Here is a 13,014-nt window from a genome sequence, read left to right as displayed (position 1 = left end):
TCTTTTCTATGGACTTTCTCGTTTAACTTCATCAACTCTTTATTGTAATAAATACATTGACTTTTTTGTTTCCTTAAAAAGATTTTGTATCTTCCACAATCTCAAATGTAAGTCCATGTTGCTGCAATCTTTCGATTAGGCTAGTTTTAGCAAATGCTGCCGCTGGTGTCAAGACTCCATTCGGGACTTTGTCCTTCTCTGTAAGCACAACATAGGCTGCTTGCACAACGCACTTTGGTGTCGTTATATAGCCCATTTCAGGACCACGTACTTCCACCGTCACGGATCGGTCGAGATGGTTGGGATCTTTTGAGAAGCCTTTAACGTAAAAGCGGGACGTAAAACTGGTATCTTCAAGCTGCTTCTGCGTAGGGCCTTCACGGCTGAATACCCCGTGTGTGAAAAGTCGAGGGTGTTTAAGTAGCAGCTTGCGTCCATAATCGAATTTGACGAGAAATGTAAACAATACTCCGTACAAAAGCAGTAGGGCAAAATAGTAGAACGTGGGCACCACCACATAAGCAGAGAACTGTGCAGGAGGTTCGTGAGTCTGATCATTGCCATTGTCCTCTATATTTAAGAGGTCGAGTCTTTGAGAGTGCCGTACTACCGAGGGATCAGCAAACATAAAAGGAATCGTGTAGGTGCCGACACGTGCATCATATCGAGGAGATTTATGAAAAGTTAGGCGGGGGCCGACAGTGGGTACCTTTGGAAGCTTGATCTGTTTGCGTAGTTTGCCGAGTTCATTTAATCCACTGAAACTGTGAACTAAATCAATATAGCCAATGCTGTTTAACTGAGAGACTAGAGTCAATGGCAGGATAGAGGACACTTACTCGCACTCTCATAAGTCGCATAATTGGCAGCTATCCCATGGGGACCGCCCTTTGCTCGGAAATACATTTCGATTTGGGTTGCTTTGCCGCCAATGGATTCCATAGTCTTTTTTGCGAATACAACACCCATGTCACTTGGAATGCTATCGAATCCACATGCATTTACGAGTGTAACACCTTTTTCCTTTGCAGCTGTGAAATACTTGGCGTACATCAACTCAATAAAGTACGTTTCGCCTAGATTGAAATGAATAAGTGAACTGAGCGTAGAAGTAAGCGGAAATCGACTTACCAGTGACATCCACATAATTACAATCATTTTCTACACATGCTTTAACAACCGGTTCGCCGTAGAGTTTGTAGGGTCCTACCGCGCTAATACAAAGGCGAGCCCTTGAGCACATAGCATTTAATGATTCGGGATTGTTAACATCTGCAATGAGTATTTCGGGCGTCGGAACACCAGGCGGTAGTTTATCAATAACAGCAGCAAGACGTTCGCTAGAACGCCCGGCAATAGCCCAAGAAAATGGTCTAGGAAGCGCGGAATGAGTGCGCGCTATTTCCTCAACTATGAATTTCCCCGTAAATCCAGTAGCTCCAAATACGCTATTTAAAAATAAGAGTAGCCCATTAGAAAGTCTTCAGAATGATATAGCCTTCAGCCTATTTACACTATATCAATGTTCTTCTGGTTCATCTTGTAATTTGATAGAATGGGATTGATTTCAATAATAGAGGAGGTTGTGAATATAAGAGGCGGCTAAATCTAAAATTGCTTATGTATAAGAAAATTAATAATCCGGGGGTTAAATTGTTGGATCTTCGGTAAGTAGATCTACTACCGTATTTGCAGAGTTCACGTTTAATTCTACCGCCACATATTTTCATATGAGCTCTGAATTACTCACCACCTTTTGGTGTGAATAGAAACAATATAATACTAAATATCCTGCGGATGAATGGAGCAGCCCTATACACAGAAAATAGTAGCTGCAGGAGGCTTATTGCTCTTTTAACCGGGTACTTTTTTGCGTAAATAGCATAATACTTGTCTGCCATTGTACAATATGTATTATTCGGTAGGCGGGAAATAAAGGATAAAGTAAGAATTTATGAGCAAAATCGAAAGATGAGTAGCCACCATCTTCCAGGGGAGTTAAGAAAATAAATAGGGATTAAAAAGCGAATCGAAAGAAACCACATTAAAGGGACTTAGCGTCTTTCTTTTACGAAAAATTGTAGCCACCCAAATGCAAATACCAAAAACACCCCAAACATGATGGCCAGCTTTGTTACGTCTGGCCAATAGCCACGAGCATTGAATCCAAATGTCGAAAGGATCGTTGCTCCAGGCACATCAATGATAAGACCAAATTTCTTCTCTTGTAGTTGTAGGTACAGCATCTCATTTACGATAAGCGCTTCGAATGCGTAGTTGAAGAAAGAAAGGTCTTTAAGCCACGTAAGATATTGGGGAATGGAATCTACAAGGGTGCTAGGTTAGTCTGTTGCCCACGAAGCTTTGCAGAATATCATCCTACCTTTGTTCAGAAGTAAGCCGCCAAATAGCATGCTGAAGAGCATGATCAGTGAGGCGATCAATGAAGCCACAGCCGAATTGCGGAACACAACCCCCAGACACAAACAAATACTCGCTGCAGTCAAGTTGAATAGTACAAGCACAAGCAAAAATCTAACAAATTCCGGTAGCCCATTGACCAGTCCTACCATCTGGTATACGATTACACCCATCAATAGGGGAGGCAGAACACGCAGAGGGAGGATGTCAAAGAGGATCTTTGCAAGGAAATAAGGCAGAGGTTTGTAATAACCGTTGGCGCGTTCGCGCATGAAGAGGATGCGTTCGGTAGCAAACGTCTGCAAAGAGGTCAGACATTCAAACCCAAATAGCGTACACATGAAAAAGAAAACGCCCATGCGGTTCTGAAAACCGGCGATATCATTTGTCACGCGGAAGAAGAGCATACCACACAGGACTGGAGAGAGATAAAGTGGCAAAAGTGTCAAAGGACATACATTTGAAGCTTTTTATAATTGCTACTTACGTGCAAGGAATATGCTGATACAGTAGTGGGTCAGCATCAACATGGGATCACGGTAGAGATTTTTGAAGGTGCGATCACTTAGAATACAAAACTGAGTAAACAATGAAACGCGTCTGTAAGTTGTTACGACATTGTCTCTAAATGACTGCTGCTGTTGTCGCTCTAAGCGACTCCACCGAGGCCGATGAGAAAGCAAGCTTGTTCGCTGGGGTTCACCCACTACCGTGTTGGCCTCTACTTCGTCTTCGTCGTCGGCCCATTGCCGGTCTTCAGCATCTCTTTGGTCCACTCCAACTTCGACAGGCCGAGATAAACTCTCTATTTCCTCATGTACGTTGCTACAAATGACGCTGCGACGGTATGCATCAATAAGCATATTCAAATGCACAGATATATTCTGTTCCGACTCAGTAAGCGTAAGAGGGGAGGTTTCGTCCACATTCACAGCCACATTTGACTCTCCGCGTTCTTCTGCATCTTCGGTTAAGGTGGATTTCGGAGCCTGGCTCCTCTCACGTGATTTATCGCGCCTTCCACCCCATAATCGCAGTTGCCTGCGGCGTCGATCACGTGATTGCAGTTCGCTCTCCCAAGCGCGAGCAGCACTTTCAACTACATCGTCCATTTGTCCGGGTGTGCTTGAAAGGTAGGCTCCACTCGAAACGGGAGGAGTCGTTCCAAGTACCAGATCTGTGCCTGAGCTCTGAGAGCTTCGACTGATAGACATCTGGCGTGGTCGCAATGCTGAGCTATAGCTTGCTCGACGTCCAGTTACAGGATCTATCACCTCTTGCAGCTCCTCACCAGTATCGCGTTGGAACTCGGAAAATGTGCTAGGATGCGATGCCCGCATCGTCAAATCAACCAAATAATCCGCAATATTGAAGCCCACGGGACATGGATGTCCAATTCCTTCAAAGTAGCCTTGGCATCGTTGAGCGTCTCCAGAATAGACGAGATGCCCATTCGCCATCAGCACTAGTTGATCGAAGAGTGCGAAAATATTGCTACGAGGCTGATGAATCGTGAATATCACAGTGCGATTGTAACGTCGGGCCATCTGCACAAGGCATTCGACTACATTAAAAGCGTTGTATGCATCGAGTCCGCTTGTTGGCTCATCCAAAAACAATATGGATGGACTTGTCACAAGCTCACAGGCAATCGAAACACGGCGTTTTTCACCACCTGAAATTGATCTATGCCCAGAGCTCCCGATGCGCATGTCTTTAATGCCTAAGATGCCAAGCTCATGCATAGTCTCCATAACGCGGAATTGTTTTGCTTCATAGGACATATCACGTGGTAGACGCAGCATTGCTGAATACATGATTGTTTCAAAGACTGTCAGCGTTTCCATTAGCGTGTCCTCTTGATCGACAAAGCCCGTTACGCGCTTAAATTGTGCATCGCCAACTGTCTGGCCGTTTACTCGGAATTCACCAGATACTGCACCCATTTTATGCTTGCGGGCTAATATATCCAATAGAGAAGTTTTACCAGCACCTAGTTGATATTCAACAATCAATGTTAGTCGGATTTATAGGATAAAAATCGAAAGAGTATTACTAACCAGACGCCCCCATAATCGCCATCACTTGCCCAGGTTTTACAATACCATGTACGCCCGTCAATATCTGTTTATCTTTCACATAATATTCCACATCCTGAAAAGTGAGTGTTGCCGGAGTATGGTGAGTCATTAATTTCGCAGCCTCATCGTCAGCCAAGCGAATGTAGTCGCCTCGGCCAAACCCTTTTTCTGATTTGCGAGCTAGGTAGAACACACCGGTTACAGCGCCCGTAAGGAAGATGATTACGGAAATAACAGATACGGTGATCATGATAATATTATTGGGCTTTTCTATGCGCTAAAAAAAATGGAATTTATATGTATAACATTAAATATCATAACAAAGGAAAGTAAATCGTCAAAAGAAAATTTGTAATTACTTTGAACCCAGGTACTTGGGTATAATGCAAGCATTCGCCAGATTCACATTTTAGACTGATATAATTATCGCCAAAGACCATGAGTATCAAATTATTCATAGCAGGTTCTATATTAACCCAAAGTGCTGATATTAGTATTATTTTAATGATACTACAAGAAACGAATATTTACCTTCAAACTTGCATCCCTCTCCTGTTTTACAATCCATAGAGGCTGGCCCTTTGATTTCTTCCGCAAGAAAATCTGAAATGTCAATACTACCCTCCTTTCCACAAAGCATCTCTCCAGGCTTGCATTTGCACTGAATTTTGGGGCAACGGTATTTCGTAGAATTTTGGCTTCCGCTTGTTTCGCCATCGAACTGGCATTCGTTGAGATGACAATAAAAGGATTCAACTTGGTCGATCCAAACTAGCGAAATATTAAATAAAGAGTCAAAAGGGGACGAAATGCAAAAAATATCGCAGAATGTTTACATTGAAAACCGCATGTTTTTTCCTCCACATTGCAGTCAAATGTAACTTGGGGGGGCTGATTAGGGAGCATATCAAGAATTTTACGATCTACAATTATAATTAATTTTTGGGACAAGCAAAAAGGATAGCATGCAATGAACACTTACTTGTAACATTGCACATTTGGTGTGTGTTTCGAACTGCAAGACCGCCAGTATAGCAGGTTGCATTCATGCCCGTCGGTACAAGCGAGTTGCACACAATATCGTTTTGGCACACTAATCAATACATATACTATTTAGTATTTATCGCCAAGCATTTTAACCAATTGTAGATTTTCATACCATTGCAATTAATACCACTCCAGCCATCAGCACATTTGCATTCTTTTCCTTCTCGGATCTTCCGATTTGAGCCATCAGCCAGTGAACCACATACTAATTGTGCGATATTATCGAATCAATTAGATCGGATGAGTATGTTAATACTTTTCAAATCAAAAAGTAAAATATACCTGGCTGTGAGCAATCATCCCCACCAAAACCTGGAGGACATTTACAGCGTCCATCAAACTCGCTACAATTCGCAAAATGTTGGCAATTATACGCTGGAAGCATGCAATTAAAACATGGTGGGCAATCATCTCGCTCTAGCGAGAAATATCTCGCTGGGCTATTGTATCCGTACGGGAGAAGAGAAATATTGCTCGGTTTAGTGTCAAGTGCTTCAGTTTGAACGATGACATTGAAAAAGAAGAGAAGACACATAAGCATCGCGGTGCGATGAAGCAACATCTTTGTGAGGAATTCGGGTTGGCGGCGAGCTCCCGTAGTGAGGCGCCGCTGAAAAGGAATCATTTGTGTCAAACCTATATAAAAACCAACATAAATAATCTAGCTGGATCATTCTCACATTATATATTCTTCCGTCCATTCTAATACGATCTCCAGATTTTTTTAATTTTTTTTAATAAAATCTGGAAAAGTTATAATGGATGACTAACCTTAAATGTATATGTCTATGATACTTGACAATTGTAAAGCTTAAATACGGACCGATTATATTATAAATACAAATGAAATTTTATAGATAAAACACATAGATATTGGTGCAGAATGTAGATGAAAATGTACTTGGCAACGACAATGGTAAAAAGGGAAAAAAAGCGGGGAACGTCATATCGCCTTCTGGCGATTTAGTGTTGAAACCTAACCTAAAATTTAGTCAGGGTGGAAATGAAGACAGTATATTGAATAAACATGTGAGGTAGGCTGATAACTTTACAAATATTGCTCTAAAGCGAGAGAAATGGTTTGTTTATTTCCGCTTTTCTTTTCCTTTCTTTCTCCCTTCTCCATCGATGATTCTACTTGCGGCAGCCCCTGATAGCTGGCTAACAGGAACTGCTAACGCATGTCCTGTTGCTTTGACGTGCCCAAATAACTGGTTCCTTGAATCAAATTGTTCACCACAGATATTACATACTTGCGTCACTTTTCCATTTGCTGCCTTAGCCTGTTCCTCCTTTAGCTTTTTCTTCTGGCGTTTAGCTTTCGCTTTACCTATTTTTGGTTGCTGGGTATAGTCATCGTCGCTTATCGCCACGGAGGGTTCATCATCAGAGATATTGAGCGTCTTGAGCACAGACTCAGAAAGAGTGTGGATTGAATCTTCCTCTTTGACATGTAAAGCTGCTTCTAACTCTTCACTATTCGCGTCCTTAGCTATGGTTTCTTCAATTTCTTCATCATATAACTCCTGGGAGTCAGTTTCTTTTTCTTCGTCCAAAATATCAGGCTCTTCGTCAACCACTGCGCCCGTCTGCACATCATTTGTTTCATCAACTTCATCTAAATGCTTCTCTTCGTTATCAAATTCCTCCTCTAATCCTAGCTCCCGTGCTTCTTTTCGCATCTGTCTTTTCAGTTTATGAAGATTTTTCAAATGCTTCTTACTGGCCTCATGATTACGCCATTGTTGTTCGCTTCGAAATGTTTTATGACACGCTGCACAATAGTAATCTTCAATCTCGTCCTCTGTATCTACTCCATTCTGGCTATCCTCTTCATCATCCTCTAACCAGAGGTCGTGGTTGTCTTGGACCCAATCTGGGGTCTGGTATTCTTGTTGGATTTTTTCCAGGTGAGCTTTACGAGCCTGTGCTAATGCTTCCTTATCCTTCTTGAGCGCAGCCAGACGAGAGGCTTCTTTTTCGGCCTCTTGTTTAAGCAAAGCCTGGTGGGCTTTGTACCGTGGATCCCGCTTCCGAACGAATTCGACAAGATTCTAAAGAGAGAGAAAACCTCAATGTTAAGCATTCGAATGGGGACAAAAGAGAGCAATAACTTACTCTAACCGCTTCATTAAATTCTTTTTTTCCGCTCTCTCTTTCTTTGCGGTTTTCTTTCTCCATTAATCTTCGTACCCTACGATCTGGGGCCTCGGAGAGTCTCCATTTGTCCCGCCATGCAAATCGTTTCCGCGTTACAAAATGCAACCATACATTGTAAAAGTCCTTAACGTACACACCGCCTGTTGCCGATCTCTGAGCTCGTTTTGAATCGTAGGGAGTGGAGCTGTCACCAAAGTCTGGCAATGGTGTGAAGTTGGTGTTATCTTCATCGGACCCTGCACCGTCTTCTTGAGTACGACTGTTGTACTCGAAAGCTTCTCGCTCTTCCATTGCAAGTTTTGTGAAGAGAGTCCGATATACCGCGTAGAAACCCTATAATAAATACAGGTTTTGAATTGCGTTAGCGCTGAAAATCAAGCTAAAAAAAGAATTTGGTCATGCCTTCGGATCATCACCAAATCCATTATACATCGTAGGTCCAAAATATTTCATGAGATCATCGACACTAGTTCCTACGTCTCCCGATGCCCCCTGAACATCCTCTAAAAAATTTTCGATCAGCGATTCAAATCCCTCTCGAGATATTTAGTTCACCAACCTCCTCTAAGTATCTGCTCTCTGTGACCATCATACCAAGCTCGCTCGTGTGGATCATTAAGAATGGAATATGCATGTTGGATAAGAGCAAATTTGCGAGTCGCTTCCTCGATGTTATCTTTGTTTTTATCAGGATGATGTAATAGCGCTTGTTTTCTATATGCCTTTTTTATATCATCTTGTGAAGCTGTACGGGCGACTCCCAGCAGCTCATAGTAACATGTCTGGCGCATGTCTATTGAAATTACTCGAATTAATGATCTAATCTATTGATAAAATGCTTAAGGGTGAAGAAATTTCTTGTTCAGCAAAGAAAACTGTGACTGTTTTGAAAATGCGCCACGCAATTAATTGTTGCACGCGTCTTGGATTTTGTCATAGCACAGTAAGAGAATGCCACCAAAGCAGAAGAGTCAGGCTTCAACGAAGCAGAAGAAGCTTGAAACATTCTTCACTAGGAAACGAGATGAACCTATAGTACCCGCAGCTACCTCTAGCGATGTTTCTGAAGAGGAAGTAAATGAAAATAAAACATTGAAGACTAGGAGAGCGAAAGAATCCAATATTTCTACCGCGAGTGATTCAACCGAGAGTGATGGGAAGAAAGCAGACAATAAAGCTAACAAAAGAGTTAGAAAACGTGAATCAGACGATATAGCTGAAGGAGAGTCTACAAAACGGGCAAAAGCTGGTGAGGAGAGAGAGTCTCCTTTGGAGAACATTTCTCCGCGATCAGAAGGAACACCAGCCACGCCGGGTGAACCAAAGGTAATGGAAGAAAAAAAAGAGGAAGTCATGGAGGAAGAAGAGGAGGAAATGGCGGTCGTAGTTGATACAAGTGAATGGGGCCAGAAGCTGAAAGATATTGGAATATGGAAGAAGGGAGAGCCGTAAGTGATCTTATTTGCTCTCTATTGACTCATTTGATGCTCTCAGCTTATTGGCAAACCATTAGTGTCCCTTATTTGGCTCTCTGCAAAACTTTTGAGCTAATAGAACCTGAAACGAAGCGGCTCGCGATTCTCGATATGGTGACAAATTTCTTTCGGGCTGTTATTGAGCTCACTCCAGATAATTTACTGCAAGTCGTCTATCTATGTATTAATAAAGTATGTAATTTTGTTTTAAGGGCGAGATAGATATTTTTGTTTAACTTTTTTCGATTTTCAACTTAGCTTTGCCCGGACTATGAAGGGCTTGAGCTCGGCATTGGTGAGATGCTCTTGATGAAAGCGGTGGGTGAAGCGACGGGACGATCTCTCCAAAGTATCAGAGAAGAGTTCCATAAGACGGGAGATCTGGGCGATATTGCCCAAGTAAGATATATCTCGTGATGTTGTTTTTTAATATGCCAATTGATAAATATAATGGAATTTTAGAAAAGTCGTGGAAAGCAACCAACTATGTTCAAACCAAAGTCACTGACAGTACCTAATGTCTATAAAACCCTCAAGGAAATCGCAAAAATTACTGGATCATCGGTAAGTTTTGCAAAAGAAATCTCTAGAAATATCAATGACTTGGAAGCTTAATTAGTTGCACATTCATATAGTCGCAAACCATGAAAGTCAACAAGATCAAAGGCATGCTTGTTGCATGTAGAGGAAATGAGGCAAAATATTTAATTCGGTAATTATAAATTATTATTGCTTGTTCATATGAATAGCAATGCTATAACTTGAGGATATTAGATCTCTCGAGGGCAAACTGCGTATTGGATTGGCAGAGAAGACAATTTTGGTAGCGTTAGCTCATGCTATCACATTAAGTCGAGGTGCCAATAGCTTTTATGACACTATGTTAAATGTTTCTTATTTCCTTGTTCAATTCAGAAACCCGGAAGTTGAAGAAAGAGAAGCTCGAGATGGAAATTAAGAATGCCGTTGAAACTCTGAAGTCGGTGTATAAGTAAGTGATATCAATATTGAAGTATTTTGAGAAATCTAGCTAATATTAATACGCATCCTCCAATAAACCAGTGAGCTGCCCACATATGATCTCATAGTCCCCAATTTATTAGAGTACGGGGCAATAAACTTAAAAGATAATTTGAAAATGACGCCAGGTTATCATCATTGCATTTCCACCTGCATGTAACCTCTATGTGAATTCTATCGAATTTTTTTCACTTTAATAGGGATCCCACTAAAGCCAATGCTGGCCCACCCAACTAAAAGCATCACTGAGGTTTTGACAAGATTCCAGGACTGCCCTTTCACGTGCGAGTTCAAATATGATGGCGAGCGGGCACAGGTAAACCTCGATATGGCTTCATCGACAAAGGCTTTCAAGCTTATCAGTTCAGTTTGTAGATTCACAAATTGGAGGATGGAAAAGCATCTATCTTCAGTCGAAACTCGGAGAATATGAGCGCGAAATATCCAGATATTTTGGAGCGACTCGGAAAGGCAACTAATCTATTTTCGCTTCCCTTTAAAGCAATATCATATATATGTATATTATATCTGCAGTTCGTAAAATCGGATACAAAGTCGTTTATCCTTGATTGCGAGGTCGTCGCGTGGGACATGGAGGAAAAATGTCTTTTACCATTCCAAATCCTCAGCACACGCAAACGAAAGGACGTTAAGGAGGATGATATTAAAGTCAAGGTTTGTTTGTTCGCGTTTGATTTGCTCTACCTGAATGGCGAAGTAAGTTTTCACTTATAACTTTGATTCTATATACTTTATAATAATTGACCTGGTTTTTTTTTGTTTTTTAATGCTACAGCCGCTGATTCAGAAACCATTTATGGAGCGCCGCGAACTACTTCATAGCCATTTCCAGGAGGTTTCTGGCGAATTTTCATTTGCATGCTATAAAGATTTACGAAACGTCGACGAGATTCAAACCTTCCTTGATGAGAGTATTGCGGCTCATTGTGAAGGGCTTATGGTTAAGACGCTCGTCGGGGATGAGGCATCCTATGAACCCTCGAAGCGCTCCCGTAACTGGCTCAAGATTAAAAAAGATTATTTGGACGGATTTGGAGACACAGTCGATCTGGTGGTGATCGGGGCATATTACGGACGAGGCAAGCGAACAAACTTTTATGGGGCCTATCTATTAGCATGCTATGATCCTGGGAATGAGGAGTACCAGACCATTTGCAAGATTGGAACCGGTTTTTCAGAAGAAGACCTGGAGATCCATTACAAGGAACTGCAAGGGCATTTGATAGATGGCCCGAAAAGGTACTATTCTTTTGCTGAGGGAACAAAGCCTGATGTGTGGTTCGAGCCTGCTGTGGTATGGGAAGTTATGGCAGCCGACTTGTCTATTTCCCCTGTATATCGCGCTGCAATAGGGCACGTCGATGGCTCCAAAGGGATATCGTTGCGGTTCCCGAGGTTTATCAAACTACGAGAAGATAAGCATCCTGAAGAAGCGACCACAAGCGATCAGGTTTGACTACTATTATCTCTTGATTAGTGCTTAATGCAGCTTTTTTCAACTTTGCTATATTTCCTATCATCAGATTGCAGAATTCTACCGCAAGCAACAGCTCAATTCAGAGAAAAAGGTGATGGAGAGCGTGGATGACGGCTTTGACTATTAGGACAAGAGTATGTGATCAAGGCAGATATTTTGTTGTTATATTAAAATATAATGGACAGTTAAAGAAAAAGAAGAGAAAAAAAAAAAAGAAAAGAAAAAGAGGCATAGGAAATCTTTAACATTGAGAAATCAGGGAAAAGTTAAAGCGAGGAGATAGCTATCACAAAGGAGCGTGCCAGAAAGATAATTTTAACTTCAATATCACAATGAGTACAGAATTCACCATCTATATTTTAAAGTTTTTTTTTTCCACTCTTTAACCCATAAAGCGCCGGAATCCACTTGAGAAAATTCGCCCGACAAAACCACCAGCATTGCCAGTCATTGCATCCGTGGCAAAATTCGTTGCCCATCGTCGCTTTGCGTCTTTGTCGCATTGGGTGTAGCCATACACATTAGCCGCATTGAGCAAAATGGCCACGGCGATGACAAGGAGCCACGAAAAAGACAGCTTGAGCAGAGAAATAAAGCCGAAAAAGAGCCAAATGACGGGATAGAGGTAGAGAGACCACCAGAATATGCGTGAGTCGGCGGCATTCAATTTATGAGAGGGCTAGCATGGACATTATCAGGAAAGGAGGACGAGTGAATAATAGACTAGATATGCACTTACATCGCGACTCTCGAATACCCAATGCGAAGTTCCATCCTCTCGAACCTCATTCCACCAGCGCAATCCTACGAGCAACCGACCGCTTACATTTTTCACGGTCCAAAAATCAAACGCGAGAAGCAACACAATGCAGACAAATATCAGAATAAAGTTGCTCGTGAAAATGGTTCCAAAGAGGTATGTGAGGAGAGCGGCTGTACGGAAAAGCAGGTGGAATATGAGTACAGTGGGGTGGCTGCTTGCTCTGAGGTATTCCATGGCGACATTGGATCCTCCGCCCGCCGCATTACCATTATTGGGCGCAGATTCAGTGCCGGAGGAGAGTTGTGGTTTCGGACCGCTCTCCAAATCGACATCGGGTTGTAGTGTGGTCGAAGAGGCTCCAGCGGGTAGCTGGGCATCCGACAGTAAATTCACTCGACTCTCATACGAAGACTAGCAAAAATATAGAGTTAAAAACAGTGTCACGGAATTCCGAAATCAGAAGAGTGCGGACTCGATTTACATTACCATTTTATTTGGCAACAACGCGATCTATTAGATGGAGAATAGTTCAGCTCTTGGATTTTAGAG

The 13,014-nt window shown here is 42.0% G+C and overlaps 5 protein-coding genes across 5 annotated transcripts; 1 reads left to right on the top strand and 4 right to left on the bottom strand.

The window, feature by feature from the left end:
* Window positions 1–73: 73 nt before the first annotated feature.
* Window positions 74–1,539, bottom strand: VTP21DRAFT_219 (uncharacterized protein; the record flags this gene model as incomplete). Its single annotated transcript, XM_069392357.1, has 4 exons — window positions 74–771; window positions 840–1,076; window positions 1,132–1,448; window positions 1,514–1,539. 4 exons carry the CDS (start codon window positions 1,537–1,539, stop codon window positions 74–76), a joined length of 1,278 nt encoding a protein of 425 aa, XP_069256598.1.
* A 515-nt stretch (window positions 1,540–2,054) lies between these two features.
* VTP21DRAFT_218 (uncharacterized protein) lies at window positions 2,055–6,174 on the bottom strand (the record flags this gene model as incomplete). Its single annotated transcript, XM_069392346.1, has 10 exons — window positions 2,055–2,326; window positions 2,384–2,839; window positions 2,909–4,414; window positions 4,482–4,779; window positions 4,862–4,968; window positions 5,034–5,273; window positions 5,339–5,425; window positions 5,485–5,595; window positions 5,662–5,754; window positions 5,832–6,174. The coding sequence occupies 10 exons, from the start codon at window positions 6,172–6,174 to the stop codon at window positions 2,055–2,057; spliced, it is 3,513 nt and encodes a 1,170-aa protein (XP_069256597.1).
* A 460-nt stretch (window positions 6,175–6,634) lies between these two features.
* Window positions 6,635–8,500, bottom strand: VTP21DRAFT_217 (uncharacterized protein; the record flags this gene model as incomplete). The annotated part of the gene is made up of 4 exons (XM_069392335.1): window positions 6,635–7,603; window positions 7,668–8,042; window positions 8,112–8,212; window positions 8,269–8,500. The coding sequence occupies 4 exons, from the start codon at window positions 8,498–8,500 to the stop codon at window positions 6,635–6,637; spliced, it is 1,677 nt and encodes a 558-aa protein (XP_069256596.1).
* Window positions 8,501–8,660: 160 nt separating this feature from the next.
* Window positions 8,661–11,829, top strand: VTP21DRAFT_216 (uncharacterized protein; the record flags this gene model as incomplete). Its single annotated transcript, XM_069392324.1, has 13 exons — window positions 8,661–9,157; window positions 9,223–9,376; window positions 9,443–9,583; window positions 9,647–9,748; window positions 9,820–9,896; window positions 9,959–10,041; window positions 10,100–10,175; window positions 10,247–10,332; window positions 10,405–10,520; window positions 10,580–10,675; window positions 10,739–10,921; window positions 11,001–11,675; window positions 11,749–11,829. 13 exons carry the CDS (start codon window positions 8,661–8,663, stop codon window positions 11,827–11,829), a joined length of 2,367 nt encoding a protein of 788 aa, XP_069256595.1.
* A 255-nt stretch (window positions 11,830–12,084) lies between these two features.
* VTP21DRAFT_215 (uncharacterized protein) lies at window positions 12,085–12,954 on the bottom strand (the record flags this gene model as incomplete). The annotated part of the gene is made up of 3 exons (XM_069392313.1): window positions 12,085–12,381; window positions 12,442–12,876; window positions 12,952–12,954. The coding sequence occupies 3 exons, from the start codon at window positions 12,952–12,954 to the stop codon at window positions 12,085–12,087; spliced, it is 735 nt and encodes a 244-aa protein (XP_069256594.1).
* Between the last annotated feature and the right edge of the window lie 60 nt (window positions 12,955–13,014).

The sequence above is a fragment of the Calcarisporiella thermophila genome (genome assembly GCF_041956535.1).
Source record: "Calcarisporiella thermophila strain CBS 279.70 unplaced genomic scaffold VTP21scaffold_1, whole genome shotgun sequence".
Classification (NCBI taxonomy): domain Eukaryota; kingdom Fungi; phylum Calcarisporiellomycota; class Calcarisporiellomycetes; order Calcarisporiellales; family Calcarisporiellaceae; genus Calcarisporiella; species Calcarisporiella thermophila.
The sequence above is the reverse complement of the archived record's forward strand: the minus strand, read 5'-3'. Positions and strand labels throughout refer to the sequence as shown.